Below are 18801 nucleotides of genomic sequence, written 5' to 3'. Positions count from 1 at the left end.
GAGAATATATTTTTGCATGGCACATTTTTTTAAGCCAATGAGGATAAAGCGATAGAGAAATTACTTGTACTTTGTGTTGGAAGTTTCTGCTCTGCAACTTGCCAAGTGTGAAATTATGAGTAATTCATTAACTGTCTGAATGTCTCAATCCCTTCCTTTGTAAAATAAGGTAGCACCTACTGTGCTTAACATCTGGATTCTTTCTGGAGTCTCCTTGGACCCCTCTTCTCTCACCCCCCACATCTGTTCTTCCTGCATAATGGCTCTTTTAACTGGAAATGTCTGCCATCCCTATTGCCAGCCCCCAAGAGATTAGTTCAGTGTTCCTCTTTTTGAGCCTCTTCAATGGTTCTTCATTGCCTATCAAATTAGATCCAAACTTCTGAGCCTAGTTCAAGATTTTCTACATTTGAGCTCCACCATCTTTATCTCTCACCACTGGCTTCCCTATACCAATGGAAGATTTCTGAACCTTACCTTTCTTTCAGCTAAGCCTTTGCATTTGCTCTTCCCCCTAAATGGATTGCCCTCCACCCTAACCCTCTTTCAAGACCAAAGGCTTCTCCCATGCCCCACCCCAATAAAGTGATTGCACTTCCAATAAAAGTGAGTGTTCTTTCTTTAAATTCCTTTGGACTCTGATAAGACAAACCCTGTACTGTTGTAGTATAATCACTGGACTGCTAATCACATGGTTCATGGTTCAACCCACCAGCCACTCCTTGGAAACCCTATATAAGGCCGCTATGAGTTGGAACAGAGTCAACAGCATGTAACAATAACACCCAATTAAATTGAAAGTGTCTTTTGAAGAAAGCCACTTTATTCAATATTGTGTCTATGAAGAGTGGGTGATCAATAAATACTTGTTGCATGAATGAATATCAATAACACAACTATTAAGTTTTAAGAAATTAACACAGATTCTAAAAATACATCATTGGAAACAGGCCTGATATTCAGACAGTACACACCAGGATGTAAAATATTGACATACTAGACTTGGACATACTCCCCTACCATTGTCCCTTGCTATCTGAATCCATCCCACTCCCACTGGTGCCCTGGTCTGTCCTCAACTGGAAGTACCTAGACTCCTCCAATCTCCCAATTGAAATGTTAATACCTTGCACAGTAAGAAGCACCCCAGACCCTGCTCCAGACAGGTGATCCAGGTCCACTGGTAGGAGTATCCATTCCAACTGACCAGAACCCATACCATTTCTTTGTTTAATATGTCGGCAATCACCCTCAATTATAAATAAAGTTCAATGATACAATTTAAATTCTGTACTTCTCCTCATTGCAAGATTTCTTAGAAAAGTTCGCAGATCCAGAGAAAGAAAGGGAAGATGACAGTTTGTCTCTGGGGTTTTAGAGCACATCCATTAGGGCTTCGTCTTCATATAAACCAGAAGATAGGCAGTTTCTCTCCTAAAAAGAAAACTATATATCAGCAGTAGCAGAAATGAAGCATTTATAGTAAAACAATGCTGTAGCTATGTTGTTGTTAAGTGCCGTCGAGTTGATTCCGACCCATAGTGACCCTGTATAGGGTTTCCAAGGAGCAACTGTTGAGCTTGAACCAAGGACCTTGCAGTTCAAACGGCTTTGCAGTCTGATGCATTAGCCCACAGTACCACACTATTTATTATTATTATTATTGTAATTATTAAGTCCTTACTAAAACTGGACTCATTGTACCAGGCAAAGGTACAAAATTAATAGCTACAGTGGGGAAGTGGACAATGGTGATTTCATAGTAGAATTTCTGTTTTCCAGGAGGGAGATCCAGCTTTGATTCCCATTAAGTGCACTTGTGAGCAGCCACAGCCCATTTGTCAGTGAAGGCTTGTGACATACGATGATACTGAACAGGTTTCAGGTAGCTACTAGACAAGATCGGACTACAAAAATAAAAAAAAATAAAAAAGATGAAAAAGGAGATCCTTGTCCCACAAAAGGAGCACTGGTGGCGCAGTGGTTAAAGTGCTCACAAGGTAAGTTGTTGGAAAGATGTGGCCGTCTGCTTCTATACAGATTACAGCTGTAGAGACCCTGCAGGGGCGGTTCTATTCTGCCCTCCTGGGTCTTTGTGAGTTGGAATCCACTAGATGGCAATGGGTGTGGTTAGGTTTGGTTTGTCCCTCAAAGAGCTCGTGGTCTAATGTAAATGAAAGTTTTGTAAGCAAACGATTATTATACAGTGGGATCCTTGCTGAAAAGGAGGTATGCTCAAAATGCAGTGAACCCCATACAGGAAGTCCTTACAGAGTAGAAAAAGGCCATAAGCAGAGGTATCGAAGCCTAAATAGGTGTTGGCCTGGATGATAAGTTGCTGTTGTTTGTGTTGTTAGGTGCCATCAAGTCAGTTCTGACTCATAGCAACCCTGTATAGGGTTTCCAAGGAATGGCGGGTGGGTTTGGACCACCAACGTTATGGTTCAGACTGATCTTGTAGTCCAGTACATTATCCTGCAGTACCACACCAAGATAATGCAGTTCAGGCCAGGAAATGCATGTGCCAGGTTACAGAGAGAGAATGGAGGAAGTGATATTTGGGGAGCTACTTGTGCGACAGCACTTAACAACAACAACAACAACTTGTGCTACAATCTAAACTGTGAGAAAAGCTTGGTGGAGTGAAGCAGTGTTGAGAGATGAGACAAAGGAAAGTCATCAACGTATAATAATAGCGGAACCCATGGGAGTTTCGAACAACCCAGGGTATTTTCAGTCACGTCATAGGCATGTGAAATTTGGACAATGAATAAGGAAGATAGGGAGAAGAACTGATGATTTTGAAATATGGTATTGGCCAAGAATACTGAAAGTACCATGGCCTGCTAGACAAATAAATGAATCTGTTTGGGAAGACATACAGCCAGGATGTTGAAACTTTGTGTCACATACTTTGGACATGTTTTGAAGAGAGACCAATTCCTAGAAAAGGACATCCTGCTTGGTAAAATAAAGGGTCAGCTAAAAAGAGGGAGACCCTTAATGAGATGGATGAACACAGTGGCTACAACACTGTACTCAAATATAACAATTGTGAGGATAGCCCAGGACCAGGCAGTGTTTTGTTCTGTTGTACACAGTGTCACTATGTGTTGGAGCCAATTTGACAGCACCTAACAACAAGAAGTGGCAACGCTGTTGCTAATAAGCTCAGCAGGCTTCCCCAATCCAAACACTTCTCTTACCAGCGACAGCGATGATTCCCATACGTACACTGGATGTCCTCCCAGGACACCTGAAAGTACACAGATGAAGTCAAGCAGCCAGGTAACAACTTGCCTTCCCTCATTACTTCAGACAAACTCATTCTAGGGACACTCACAACCCAGAAACATCTAGTGATGAAATACCATGCATATATGAAGTCTCTTCTATTACCTTTGTTCCTCTGTTTAAACTTAGTTGTATTAAGCCTAGAGTTCTAACTTCCATACTGCTGACCCCTCTCACTTTCCAGAGCATGAGGGTCACTGAGCCTATGGCACCAAACACCTAGACCTTGAGGTAAGTAGGCTCTGACAGCACAAGGAACCAGGTGGAGGTTCAAGCAGAAAAGGCCATTAAGTCCCAGAATAAGCCCTACACCCAGAGAACAAGACCAGAGTGTGTCTTGACCTCACCTCAAGGACCCCTCCAGTCCTGGGCTCAGAATGTATTAAGCTATGAGCCAGCTGCCATCGAGTCAACTCTGGCCACTGGGTGATTGTTCCTCTGGATGAACTTAAACCCCCAACTTTTGGATTAGCAGCCAAGCATGTTAACCATTGTACCATCCAGGGTCTCCCAGAATTCACTGTTGTTGTTATGTGCCGTGGAGTCGGTTCCGACCCATAGCGACCCTGTACAGGGCTTCCGAAGCTGTAAATCTTTATGGGAGCAGAAAGCCTCATCTTTCTCCCACGGAACACCTGGTAGTTTCGAACTGCTGACCTTGTGGCTCTCAGCCCGATTCGTAACTACTACGCTACCAGAGCTCCTTAGAGGTCGCCAATGTGGGGCAAGAGGCAAATTTGGATGGATGTTTCTCACCGAACAAACATTGGAGTCATTGAAGCAGAACCATTGGCCATCCTTAGAATTCCGGATATAGGCACAGTAATGACCAAAATCAGCCATTCCCACGTGGGCAATCACAGCAAAGAGCTCATACTGTCTTTCCAGCTGCAAAGAAACAAGTCACAAAATGACTCACCCATCACTCCTCCTTTTCTCTCACCGTAGCCTAGAATAAGGTGACATTATTTCAACACACGTTTACTGAGTGTGTAACTATATGGCAGGCACTGGTACTTCAGTTACCTCACAGCTAATTAAAGGGTAGATGTATATCCAGATGCACTTACAAATTAATTTGGGAAGACTCAATCCCACCCCCCTAAAAAGGAAAAAGAAACAAAGACAGTAAAAGGAGCAACCAGCTGAGAAAAGACAGAAACTGAGGAAGGCTCCCCCAGAGAAAACATGCTGGAGTTGATCTTGACGGATAAACAAACTTGGCACACAGGTTGTGAGGAAGGGGTATGTTGAATGTGAGCCTGGATGAGAATTTGCAAAGAACTCAGCAGTATAACAAAGCGGAAGATGGAGTGGGAAGGTGGCGAGGAGTCACCAGAGGAAACTACAAAGAGAAATGGGAACTTTATCCCCAGTGTTGAGGAGCCACAGAAGTGGGTCTTTAAGTGAAGGAATGTGATTAGAGAAGCCAGAAGCCAAGGAGATAAATTTTGGCACCACATGATACAAGAGAAATAGGGATTGCCTGAAAAACCACAGTTGGAAACGTAGTACATATTATAATGATAATAATTATAAACATAGTAATTATTACCTGTCAACATTTACTATGCATTTAACTAAATCCTTTACACAAACTCTTTCATTTAATACAAGAACCGAGGTTTGTTATTGTTGTTAAGTGCCATCGAGTCGGTTCCGACTCATAGCCACCCTGCATAGGGTTTCCAAGGAGCGGCTGGTGAGTTTGAACAAGATCTTATTGTTCAAACCAACCTTGGGGTCCAGAGCTTTATCCCAGAGGTATCACCACACCAGGTAGGTGCTATTATAAATCCTGTTTCATAGAGGCAGAATCTGAGCTCGGGAAGGTAAGGTTATTTGCCCAAGGTCAGAGCTTATAAGCAAAGCCAACCAAAGCGAATCCACTGCTGTCGAGTCTATTCTGACTCTTGGTGACACTACAGGACAGAGTAGAACTGTTCCATAGGGTTCCTCAGGCTCTAATCTTAAGGAAGCTGACTGCCACACCTTCCTCCTACAAGTTGCTGATGGGTTCAAACTGCCACCATCATTTTGCATAACAGCTGAGTGCTTAGCCATTGCGCCATCATAAGCAAAAGAGGTAGGATTTAAACCCAGATCGATCTGGCTTCAAAACCCAGGTTCTTAACGCCTATGATAGACTCGATGGCAGCTAACAGCAACAATAGTGAGAAAGTTTAAAAGGAAGTGGAAAAGAGAGGCAGAATTGTGCTAAATTAGATTGCATTTACTAAGGGTGCTTTCTAACTGGTTGGACATAGAAGTTAAATTAGGAGAAGAATGAATCTGAGATTTCTGGTTTAGAAATTAGGAAGATGCTGATACTACAAAATTAAGTATGGGACAGAGCTGGCAGGAGGCATAGTTTGGGACTGAAGATAATGTATTCATTTGGGGACTGTGTGGAATCTGGGCGGTGACATTCAGTAAGGAGGTGGATATACACATGGATTTGGAACTCAAGAGGTATGTACTTGGACTCAAACCAATGAATTAGAACAGACATTCCAAAAACAGTCTCAAAAACATTTGGGAATACAGCATTTTCTAAATGCAACATTTCAAATCTATGGAGAAAAGATACTTGAGCAATTTTGATTTCAGCACCACCTATTAAGTTAGAGCTCAGGACAATTGTATTAAACTTTATTTTTAATTTAACTTGGTCCAGTGAACTGGCTAAGGAGCTCTGGTAGTGTAGAGGTTACAAATCAGGTTGCTAACCTCATGGTCAGCAGTTCGAAACTACCAGCCATTCCGCAGAAGATGAGGCTTTCTGCTCTCATAAAGATTTACAGCCTCGGAAACCCTGTACTGAGTTACTGTGAGTCGGAACCGACTCCATGGTACTCAACAACAACAACAAATGAACTGGCTACTTTCCTACAAGAAAGCTTCAAAAAGTTCATGGGAAAAATCCATTATCTTTTAATTTCATGTTTCCACATACTTTTTGAAGCCCTCTTGTACTATCCCCACAGTGAACACAGGCTATTTTAACAACAACAAAAAAATTTGATTGGTACTCTACTTAGAACCCAAATGTTGTGTTTGCCTGTGTATTTTTTAGTATCTCAAAAGGAAGGTACTGAATTATGGGTACCTTCTTTAATGCTTTCAGGCATGAGTGCAAATGCAATTCTTATAAATAAGAAAATCTTTTGACTTTTAAGAGAAAATAAAAGCAACTGCAAACAGCAAATGCTGGTGGCAGTAATTTGTGATAACAACCCATCATAGTTAACACAGAACAGATTCCTGGCATTAAAATATTGTTTAAAAATTAGGTTTGTTGACTTTATAAATATGCTTCTATATCACACTAAGAAATGGACGAGTTTTAGTGTGGCACTATAGGATAAGCACTGGACATCTAACCACAATCTAAGCAGTTCAAATCCATCAATTGCTCCTCAGAAACCCTATACAAGATCACTGTGAGTCAGAACTGACTCTGGCACTTAACCACAACAATTTACGTATGACCATCAGGGGCATTTATTTCTGAACTGAGAGAAGGGCACAAAGACACCCAAAGGTATGTCTCTGATGAGCAGTGAGCTCCAGAGCAGGCAGAATTGAAAGGATATGGTATCTAATGAGGTGGAAGATGCAAAGGAGGTTGGGAGCATATCACCTGGTCCTCAGCATTGCAGAAGTCTTGCTCACTGGAAAGGACCTGATTAAAATCCAAGCTCTGGGGAAAACACAGTGAGTGGCAGATCTTTTCTATCCGCGAGTTTCTGATGGAGAACCGCATGAGGTGAAATGTCATGGTCTGGGGCAAATAGGTCAGCTTCCAGACCTAGAACGCAAAATCATTGTGGAGATGAAGTACAAAGGCACTTGAAGTAGGTAGGTTCAGAGAAATTCTAGGACTGGGTGGTGTGCTCTTCTTCCCAAAGGGAGGGGAGCAAGGGCACCATTCTCTGATTCTAGTGCTCTTTCAAGAACAAAGTTCTGATTAACCATTACGCCAGTACGGTCTCCCACTGAAGGCATGAAGAGCCCAGGAATCTGAGAATGTGAGGAAGGTAACTTAACCCTAATGGGAAAAAATAACTGCCCCTAGATGTTTCAAATGGGCCTGGCTGCTAACCAAAAGGTGGGAGGTTAAAGCCCACCCAGAAAGATCTGGTGATCGACTTCCAAAACACCAAAATCCTATGGAGCACAGTTCAACTCTGACACACAAGCACCAGTCAGTAGTGACTGGATAGCTACTGCTTTACTTGTATTGCTCTCAGAACTTCTCTTCTCATCGTCGATAAAAACAAGCTGTCCTGTCCACTTCAGTGATACATCTGACGGTCAATGTCTACAGTTCTGAGACTCAGAGGGCCAAGGATCCCAAATTCCAGCCTGACCCTCTTCTCTCCCTCAACACTATGAGGTGCCTCAGGACTGTGAAAATGCTATAGAACCCCCAGGCCAGACTGCGAGGGCCCAGAAATCCATCAGGGACCATTCCAGACCCAGGGAGCATCTGGTTGAAGGGCAGAGTACCTGTTTCCCACAGGTCTTCTTCTCACAGTTCTCACAGAAGTACTTGCTTTTGTCTGCCAACTCCTTGGGCTGGAAGAAGCAGTTCAGGGCATCTTCCTGGCCGAAGAGAAAAAGGAAAAGATAGAGTTAGCATTTCCCTCCTAGAGTACAAGCCTTCCACCCATGCCATGTGAATGGGGACGGAAGCTTTTCTTGTAATTCTCTCCACTTCCCCCTTAACAATACACCCAGTGTGATACACTTGACAGGACCTCAAAAAATACTTATTAATTGTTGTTAAGTGCCATCGAGTCGGTTCTGACTCATACTGACCCTGTATGGGGTTTCCAAGGAGCAGTTTGTGGGTTTGAACCACCAACCTTCTGGTTAACAGCCCAGTGCTTATCCTAAGCGACACACCAGGACTCCATATATATGTTGTTGTTGTTGTTAAGTGCCGTCGAGTCGATTCCGACCCATAGCGACCCTGTATAGGGTTTCCCAAGGAGTGACTGGTAAGCTTGAAACACAGACCCTGCAGTTCAAACGACTTTGCAGTCTGACGCATTAGCCCACAGTGCACTCCAGGACTCACTCTCTCTCTCTCTCTCTCTCTCTCTCTCTCTATGTATATATATATATATATATATGCCAAATTAAAGGAAAACTGGGCCTGAGCGATATAAATAAAACAATGGGTTGTTTGTTTTTTAATCTTAAGCCAAAAAAATTAAAAAAACTATTACTATTAAGCTGATTCTGACTCATGTAACCCATGTATTTCAGAATAAAATTGCTCCATAAAGTCTTGTGGACTATAATCTTTACTGAAGCAGACAGCCAGGCCTTTCTTCCATGGTACTACTGGTTGAATTTGAACTGCCAACCTTTAGGTTCATAGTTGAGCACAAACTGTTTGTCCCACTGAGGGGTCTTGTTAAAAGAAGCAATGGGACAATGCCATATTGGGTTTCACAGGAATGTAAGTTCACCAAGAGAAAATTCTTACCAGTGTAGTCAGGGGCTTTGAGTCTATGTCGAAAAGAGAAAGGGGGAGGGTCAGCATTTTACTGTTTCTACTACTCTCCATGGAACAGTCAAGGCAAATCAAGGACTCCTTCATCTGGATTGTAAACAGAGTTTGTAGTCTCTCTGCCTGCAAGCAGGAGAAAGGGGAGAGGTAAGTTAGCTACCACAGCCACAAACTAGGTTCAGCCAGTTCCTGGAAACTGGAGTCACCTGAAATGGGAATCACTAGGATCCTTGCCCTGCCATTAAGGTGCAAAATAATGACACCATGCAACTGTAACAAGCATTTTATATGGATTCCCTCTGTTGATCCTCCTTCCACACTGCATAAAAGCGAGCTGCATGAGCTAAATGAGCAGTATTGTAAACTTCTGAGTTCTCTTGTCCTCGGTTCTTACCAAGTCCACTTCAGTGATTTGGTCCTTAATCAGGTTCCAGACTGTAAGATAGAGTTGAGCAGCATCGTGCTGGACAAACACTGGACAAAAAGAAAAATCCAATGAGATTAGTGAAGCCTCCAGACACTCTTCCGACACTCCTGAGTCCTGGCTACCCAGGTGTACATTGTCGTTCGTGTCTTCTCTACCTCTTGTAAAGGCTACATTCCCACTACATGTCAAGAGGTCACCAAATGAAAAACAAGCTTGTTCTTGAAGACTCCTCTTGCAACTTGAGCTCCAGTCCCACGTACTCTTATCTTCTAACTGCACAGCACATGCTCTTTCTCCCTTCATGTGCCACTGACCCTGCTAGCCTCCACTGGAGGAGCAAGCTACAGGGAACCAATAGCCGGCAGTGGATTTCCTCTATAATACTCTAATTGTAGCCATCACTGGCCACTCATTTACCTGCCCCTTATGTATTTATTTATTCACCTGCCTCTAAAAATTTAGAAGTTCCCCAATGCTGAGGTCTGACCCAGGCTTTCCACAAAAGATGCTTGGGTGAACAAGAAAGGAAAGAGCCATCTCAGTGTCCGCTGATGCTGGTTAAGAAGGGCACACTGAGTCGTGAACTCTACATTAGATATATACTTTCATATACTAGCAATGAACTACAGAAACAATTCCATTTGCAATGGCTTCAAAAAGAATGAAATATTTAGGAATAAATTCAACACAAGAAGCACTAGCACAATGACAGCCACAAACTCTCTTTGAAAGGGATCGAAAACCTAACTAACTGGAAAGGCATCCATATTAATAATCCAGAAGATATAATATTGTTAAATTAGCATATTCCCCAAAATGATCCAAGAGTCCGATGCACTCCCTGTCAAAAGCTCAGCTGACTTTCTTCTTGCAAAAAGTGACACTATTCTAAACTTTGGGTGGAAATGCAAAAGGCCCAGAATAGACAAAGCAATCCTGAAAAGGAAAACAAAGTTAGAGGGCTCACACTTCTCCTTCAAAAGCTCCATTTATTAAGAGAGTCTGGTGCTGGCATAAAGGTGGACATAAAAATCAGTGGGATAAAATTGAGGGTCCAGAAGTAAACACATCAATGGATGTTCCACAAGGGTGCCAAAACAACTCAATGGGGAAAGAATCATCTTTTCAGAAAATTGTGCTAAAACACATGGATGTCCACATGCAAAAGGATAAAGATGCACCCCTAATTCCCACCACAACACAAAACTAACACAAATGTAACAGCTAAAATGGCAGGATTTAAAAGAAAGTAAGAAAGAGCGAGAAATGACTGCTGATAGGTACAGGGTTTCTTTCAGGGTTGATAAAAATATTATAGAATTAGCTTGTAATGAGGGGCACACAAACTTTGTGTGCATACTAAAACCCTATGACTTGTACTTATTAAATGAATTCTATAAGATGATAATATTTATTGTTGTTTGTTGCATGCCATCAAAATCTATTCTAACCCATAGCAGCTAGTAGGTTTGAACCACCGACTTTGAGTTTCTAAGTCCAGTGCTTATCCTACAGCACCACACCAGGAGTCCAAAATCATCCTATAGTATGTAAGTTACCTCTCAAAGCTGGTGGTGCTGTAGGATAAGCACTAGACTGCTAACCATAAAGTCGGTGGCTCAAACCCAGTCACTCGATGGGGGAAAGAAAAGGCTGTGTGCTCCCGTAAAGATTTACAGCCTTGGAAAACCTGTAAAGGGTTGCTGTGAGTTGGAATGGACTCAGTGGCATTTGGTTTTGGTTTATGATTTATGTTTAAAATGAAGCTATGCATTTGCACAGTTTTTCCTTTCTATTCCTTTCTATTCCACCTTTCAGAAAATTCTCCTGCTTACTTGCTTTACTGAGAGGCAGGGAAAGGATGAGAGTACGGAAGTAGTGTGGGCATAAACTATACCCATTCTGCATCTCAAAAAAATGTGAGGCTCATCAAATTTTACTCAGCTCTACACAAATGCCCACCAACACAAAGATCCAGAGACTACCTAACTGCCCATCGGTTCCCCTCCTCTTCACTCTCTCTCAAGCCCCCAGTCCCTCTAGAGTACCAGCCAGTCTTACAAGGCACGTTGTAATTCAGGAGGCAGGAGGCAAGCTCCAGGGGCCGCACTGCTTTCCTCCGAGTGTCCTGCATCTTCTCCAGCAGCAAGAGAAACTGAAAGGGGACACTTCTCTTCTGCTCTTCAACTTCCCTGGGCACAGTTATCCTGACAAATAAAAACAGCCAGCTATTAGTGGTTACCAGGGGTGGGGGTGAGGGTGAAAAAAAGAACTCATTGACAAAACAGTCCACAAAGACAATGTTCTCCTTCCTACTTTGGTGAGTAGTGACTGGGATCTTAAAAGCTTGTGAGTAGCTATCCAAGATGCAACTTTTTGTCCCTCCCTGTCCGGAAGAAAGAAGAGTGATGAAAATCCAAGAGGAATGGAAAACAATGAGTCCAATGGGCTGATGGATACAGTGGAAGCAACATGGGAAACAACATTCAAAATCATTAAAAACAAAAACAAAAAAGACCACACTTGTGGTCAGATAGAGACTTGTGGAACCTTGAAGCGTAACCCCTTAGTCATCCTTCAAGTCTGGAAGTGAACTTACACCCATGGATTAATTTTCAGCCCAACAATTTGTTGTTGTTAAGTGCTGTCAAGTTGGTTCTGACCCATAACGACCCTGTTTAAGTTTCCGAGGAGCGACTGATGAGCTTGAACCACCACACGACTTTGCAGGCCAGTGCGATAACCCACAGCACCACACAGTCCAAACAATAGGCAGGTCTAAATGGGGAACAATAACACTGGGGTACTATGCACACCTTACAATAATCAACCATTTGAGATCAAAGGGGTCGTATCTACCCAAGGACAGAGCTCAGAAGAGTTAGGAAAGAAGGATGAATAGAAACAGAAAACACAGGGATGAAGTGGGATGAGTGATACTCTACTGTGGGGACTGTAATCAGTGAGATGAAACAAATGGTGAATGTATTGTTGAACGGAAAACTGATCTGCTCTGTAAACCTTCACCCAATTCATAATAAAAAGAAGAAAAAAAGGAGCAATTGTTTAGGCACTGAGCTTCTGTTGTTTAAGGTGATGGGAAAATTCAGAAATGGATAGTTACGATGGTCACACATGATGAATGGAATTCATGACAGTGTATATGTAAAAAATGTTGGAATGCCAAATGTCTTGTTAGATACAGTTTTGCCACAATAAAGAATAAATATAAAAACAGCTGGCCCCCTTCCAAGACTAAGACGTAAGGGGAATATACAAGCAGGCATGCAGTCTGACTGGTGACCACGTTGGGGAAGTGAGGGAAAAACAGCAATGAAGCTGCGAGCTAAGTCCTGCCACATTCAATAGACTCCTGTGAACCCAGGTGGAGACCTGGTTGGCCAGCAGTATGGCAAGACCTGGGGACTCCTGGGCCAAGTCAGTGTCAGTGACATAGCCACAGAGGACTAGAGTGGAGAGTGAAGCGTCCAGCTGATAAGAAGAGAGAGCATATGCATAAGAACACCCACACTTGCAGATAATACCCACTTGACCTGGCTTCAATGACTGGATGATCAGAGCTCAACCAGAAGAAGAAAGAAGAGGAAAAAGAGTCGAATCTGATACAATTTGATGAAGTTGACCTACACCTATGGATGCAGTAGCTCAAAAGAGGGAACAAATCTTTACATCGAGGATCATTCCCACCCCCTCCAAACACAGAGTAAACAGGGATAGGCAACTTGGACATTGGCTACCCAAAATGGGGGCGGGGTGGGGGGTTGCTACAAAGGCAAGAAGTGACTAGCTTACAAGCTTTGAAGTGGGATCCTAGATCCAGAGGGCATGGAGGAAGGTAGAATCTCCACTAAGTAGTATCCGATCTGTCTGCATGGGACTGATGAAAGGAGATGTGGATAGCACTCGTGTGGTACAATAGTGAATATTTGCTATCAGGACTGACTGTGAGGGTTGGAAATGTAAAGGTAGACATTTTGTAGCACAAGGAGGGGAGTGACTGAATTTGCAGTCCAGGAGCAGAGGTCCCTGGGACTATTCATGGGAAAAGAGTGGAGTTTGGGACCCTACACAGAGAAGCAGTTACACCAGAGATGGAGGCAGAGACGATGATGTAGAGAGATGGAGTGGCTGGGGACTCTAGACCCAGAGAGGGAGAGGGGCTGTGTGCTGAGGACCAGGGGGCAGGCTTGCTGGGTATACCCTTTGGTTGGTTGATGATGCATGGAGGGGATTGTAACCATGGCAATGAAACGATATACAATAGAATGAATGTAAAACTAATGTTCTCCCATTTAAACTATCACATAATTAACAATAAAACATTAAAAAAAAAAAAAAAAAAAAGCTAGGAACCCCCTTACACCCTTGGGAAACTTAAAAATCGCCATGTCCAGCTCACTCCCCAGAGAAAGGAAATCAGAATTTCGGGGAGTGGCACCAATGTTTACATTCCCCAGATGATTCCAGTGTATAGTCAAGATTGAAAACCACTATGTTGGTGAACTGCACTACCCAATGGAAAGGGGGCACAACACAACTGCTGCCTCAACTCTCCACACCCTGCCCAACAATAACACTTGAGTGATAAGACCATACCGAGGCCAAACAGCAAATCGTCCAGCCTGAAGCACTCCAAAATGAAAAGCAAAAACTAACCTAGAAAGACAGTGTGAAGGGATGTAAGTGTATCTGGGCCAGAATAAATTAATTATATGGTATTCTCAATTTCCCAGGGAAGTGTTTGTGTGTGTATGTGTGTGTGCGTATGTGTGTGTAGCTGGTGTGAGAAAAATCAATAGAGAAACAGTCTACCCACTGACTTCTGCTCTCTCTACAATGACCTAGTCCAAATCCCTTTTACCAGATCCAGTTATAGTCATAGTTTTCTTCCAAGGTGCTTCTGAGTGGACTAGAACCTCTAACGCTTTGGTTAGCAGCCCAGCATGTTAACTCTTTGTATCACCCAGCAACTTTAACAAAGACACTGGCTGTCAATCCTGGCTACACTTTAAAATCACCTGGTTGTTGTTGTTGTTAAGTACCATGGCGTTGGCTCTGACTCATAGTGACCCTGCACAGGGTTTCTGAGGCTGTAAATCTTTACGGGAGCTGAATGCCTCATCTTTCTTCTGCAGAACCGCTGGTAGTTTCAAACTGCCAACCTTGAGGTTAGCAGCCCTATTCGTAACCACAACGCTGCCAAAAATCACCTGGGGGCCTTTTAAAAACTACCATTGCCTGTGTCCCACCCAGAGCAATTGAAACCAAATATCTGAGAGGGTCCTGATGAAATGAGATTTTTTAAAAAAAAAAACCTTCGTAGGTGATTCTAATGTGTATCTTAGGAAATTTTGAAAGATGACCTCTAAGAGTCCAAGTCACTGTAAACAATTTAATATTTGTAAATGTGAATATGCATGTTTATTAGCCTGAAAAATAAGTCTTACCTCTTCAGTATCTTGGTGAAGTCCACGTTCATTTTGAACACCTGAATCAGGGAGTTAAGGCAGCAGGTCTGTCCAAGGTTATGTAAACCAACCAGGCCTATAGAAAGAAGAGAAAACAGTAATGAGGACAAGGTCTAGCTGAGAGATTTAGCACACACAAAAAAAGGCATTTATTTGACATCTATTAAACACGTAAAATTCTATAAAGTACTGTAGGAGGACAAATAATTCCCTCAGGAGCTTTAAACAAATTAGAGAGGAGAGATAAGGCAGGAACCTTTGAAAAGTTTTAACAGTAAAAGTCTTACTAATCTATTAAGAAAAGAGAGAGGTCAAAAGAAAGTATATTATTTTTTTTTTAATGTAATTCATTGCAAAATGAATGGCACAAGCAATTGTTTCTATGAAGCAAAGGAAAAGAAACATTACAGAAAGGATGCATGTGGTAATTATGGGTTCATCCCATTCAAACCTTCCCTTCAGGAATGAGTATAAGAGCCCATCACTGGAGCTCAGAGATGACATCAATTCTTCAGGCTAATCTACTGCCCCTACCCAGTCCCACCACATACCTAGTTGCCGTCAATCAATTTCATCTTATGGCAACTCCACCATGTATCAGAGTAGACCTGCGCTCCATAAGGTTTTCTGTGACTTTTTGGAAGTAGATCACCAGCCCTTTCTTCCAAGGTGCCTCTGGGTGAATTTGAACTGCCAACCTTTTGATTAGCTACTGAGCAGTTAACCATGTGTACCACCCAGAGACTTCACATCAGTGGAGGAAAGCTTTGGGGAAGATCTAGCTAATCTAAACTCACCCCTCGAGGCTAGAAGCCAGGAGGGCCTAACAAAGGCGTGAGTAAACTATCATGTCATCTTTTTCTAATGTGATCCACTACCAACTAAACAAGGAGCCCTGGTGGTACAGTGGGGTAAATGTTGAACTACTAACCCAAAGGTCAGTAGTTTGAACCCACCAGCAGCTTCATGGGAGAAAGACGAGGCTGACTGCTTCCATAAAGATGTACAATCTGGGAAAGTGTACGCAGCAGTTCAGCAATGTCCCACAGGGTGCTGTGAATCAGAATGAACTCCACAGCAGCAGCAGCATCAACCAACCTCTTCCTTCCCAGCCTTGTACTCAGAAGACCACAAGGTGAGCAATTTAAGAGGGAAGGAGTAGCTCTAATCCCAATGGGATATGTGAGAAGGGCAATACAAATGAGAAACCCCTAGGAGAGTTGGTGAGAACAGACTTCTGCTTCTGAGTTGACAGGCACACCAGGCTAAGACACGGATAAAATAATAATGACAGGCACTAATGCTAGGTGCTACTATATGGCTTAAGGAGCTCTGGTAGCGTAGTGGTTATGAATCAGGTTGCGAACCGCAAGGTCAGCAGTTCGAAACTACCAGCTGTTCTGCAAGAGAAAGATGAGGCTTTCTGCTCCTGTAAAGATTTACAGCCTCAGAAACCCTATACAGGGTCGCTCTGAGTCAGAACCGACTCCACAGCACATAACCACCGCCACCCCACTATATGGCTTAAGGTAGTTTCCACAGATTCTTTCAATCATCTCAATAACCTCACGTGCTGGGTACTAGGCGTGATCCCCATTTTACAGATTCAGAAATGGAGGCACAAAAGATGCAGAACAGTTAACCACAAAGCTGTAGTGCTTCAGAATATAGTGAGTAAGCAAAGCAGTCAAAATGAGACAAATGGGGAGGATGTAGCGACCATGAGGGCTGTCCCAGGCACTAAGGCTGTCTCCTTGCCGCTTCATCATCTTCTTCATGTTTTTATCTTCTTGCTTCTCCTCAATGGGTTCTTCTGGGAATGGCTGAGATGAAGCCAGAACTGACTGGCAGGTTGTCCTCAGGAACCCAAACACTTTGCCCATTAGTGATCACTCCAATATTCCCAGGCCGCTGGCTGCCTGGCCCAGGTGTGGTGAGATCTCTGTGAAAACAAACCACAGGTAGTTATGGGTAAGAGAAGAGGCGAGGCATATCTATGCAATCAGTTCTGATTCCAAAGAGGCAAATCTTAGAGCAAGGTGAATGTTTGAGAATGGCTTTAAAAGTTTCAAGGCTGGAAATGGCTACTGCCACATCCTCAAACTGAACTCAATCTCTTCCTCCTAGGTTCTCCACCCTGGGAAACAGTGTGCCATTCACCAAGAAGCCAATCCCAGAAACCTGGGTGTCTCCTTGCTCCTCCCTCCCATGCCCAGCAATCAGTAAGAGCTGTGGATTCTAGTGCCTAAACTTCTCACAGGAACTCTCCACACTGTTCTTCTGCCACGCCCTTGGCTTCCTGAGACAGTCCTGTTGGTGTTGTGTTGTGAAGTGCTATCGAGTTGGTTCTGAACCATAGCAACCCTGTATAGGGTTTCCAAGGAGAAGCTGGTGAGCTTGAACCGCTGACCTTGCAGTTTAAACGGCTTTGCAGTCTGGCGCATTAACCCACAGCATCACACCAGACTCTCCCTACAGACTGCCAAAACCAAACCAAACCCACTGCCATCCAGTGGATTCTGATTCATAACAACAGAATTAAAAGATACTGCAATTTTCCACATGCTTTTTGAAGCCCCCTTGTAGAGAGGTTTCCTCCTCCAAGAAGCTTGTCCTCGTTTGGGTTGCCTATCCCACAGTATTTTTATGCAGCTATTCAAAAACTGGGCTTGTTATTATTCTAATGTGAGGTGTGTCCGTGCTTCACCACTCAAGACTTCCCCTTCAGGATGGACACTCATTCCCCCAGCAGAGAGGACTGTTGGTAGATGATGGTCCCCAGCAGAATCCCTTTTCAGAGCTTTCTGCCATTGAAGAAAGGTGGCCCATAATCATGCGCCATCCCAGGTCAGGTAAGGATGAAAGCAATCCCTATCCAATGACTGGACAATAAGGACAAATTAAGGCCTTGTCCCCTTGCTTCAAGGTGGGACCACTCAGAAGAGTTGTCCCAGCCCCAGAGCTCAGCTTAGGATCAGCAGAGCATCTGCTAGGACTGCCTGCCAATCCTATGGTTCCCTCTGCCCTCTCCATCTCTCATCCCTCCCGAGGGGAGTTCCAAGTGCTCTCTCCTCCAAAGCCTTCTTCCTTCACATCTCAGACCTCAGTGCCTGACCTCAGACACTAAACCACGAGCCTCTAGAAGGTAAACCATGGAGACGACAATGACTCTTAGCGCCCCAATACAGCGTTTCTGACATAGGGTTTCCAAGACTGTCAATCTATATGTCAGTCTTTCTGGTGGATTTGAACCGCTGACCTTGTGATTAGTAGCCCAGTACCTAACCCACAGGGCCACCAGGGCTCCTTTCTAGACGGCAAGGAATGGATATTTTCAACTCTTTCCCCTTGCACCTTGCACAGTACCCACAGAGTGGGCCTTCAATAAATATCCACTGAATGAATGAATGATGACTTACAGGAAGAAGCCAGTGTCTTCAGTTACCTGAAAGGCTATCTTGTGGAAGAGACACCAGAACACTTACTGTCTTTGGGCCTTGTTGGGGTGGGGTGTGTCAGACTACCTAAGAAACAGATTCCCTTTCAAACTGAGAGCGTTCTCAGAGCTAGCGAGGGGGCTTCCACAGCCATAACTTCTCTCTCATGGAGGTGCTGAAGCAGAGGCTGGGCCAGCACTTGAAAGAGAGTATAGAAAGAATGTGACCAGTGAATGGGGTAGGAGGCTGTTGAAATCTTCTGTTTCCCTTCTAAAGCTGAACTTCTGTGAGTCCTCAGTCCTCGATGTTACTGTTAAGTGCTGTTAAGTCAGACAACTCATAGCAACCCTGTATCGGGTTTCTGAGGAGTAACTAGCGGGGTTAACCCACAGACCTTAAGGCTGTTAAATGCTGTTGAGTTGGTTCCAACACATAGCAACCCTATATAGGATTTCCAAGGAGCGGCTAGTGAATCTGAACTGCCAACCTTGCAGAACTTAAGATACCTACTGAAGAAGATCAAAGACCACAGCCTTCAGTATGAGTTGCACCTCAATGGAAAGAAAACAAAATTCCTCACCAGTGGACCAAAAAATAGCATCATGATAAATGGAGAAAAGATTGAAGTTG

The 18801-nt window shown here is 43.5% G+C and overlaps 1 protein-coding gene across 1 annotated transcript; it reads right to left on the bottom strand.

Moving 5' to 3' along the window:
* Positions 1-1388: 1388 nt before the first annotated feature.
* On the bottom strand, positions 1389-16617 carry USP18 (ubiquitin specific peptidase 18). Its single transcript, XM_006862784.1, has 10 exons — positions 16455-16617; positions 14714-14810; positions 11307-11452; positions 9213-9292; positions 8795-8941; positions 7807-7902; positions 6938-7105; positions 4051-4182; positions 3207-3256; positions 1389-1434 (listed from the first exon to the last, which is right to left on the bottom strand). The coding sequence occupies exons 1-10, from the start codon at positions 16615-16617 to the stop codon at positions 1389-1391; spliced, it is 1125 nt and encodes a 374-aa protein (XP_006862846.1).
* Positions 16618-18801: the final 2184 nt, after the last annotated feature.

This window comes from Chrysochloris asiatica, unplaced genomic scaffold (genome assembly GCF_000296735.1).
Source record: "Chrysochloris asiatica unplaced genomic scaffold, ChrAsi1.0 scaffold00050, whole genome shotgun sequence".
NCBI classification, from domain to species: domain Eukaryota; kingdom Metazoa; phylum Chordata; class Mammalia; order Afrosoricida; family Chrysochloridae; genus Chrysochloris; species Chrysochloris asiatica.
The sequence above is the reverse complement of the archived record's forward strand: the minus strand, read 5'-3'. Positions and strand labels throughout refer to the sequence as shown.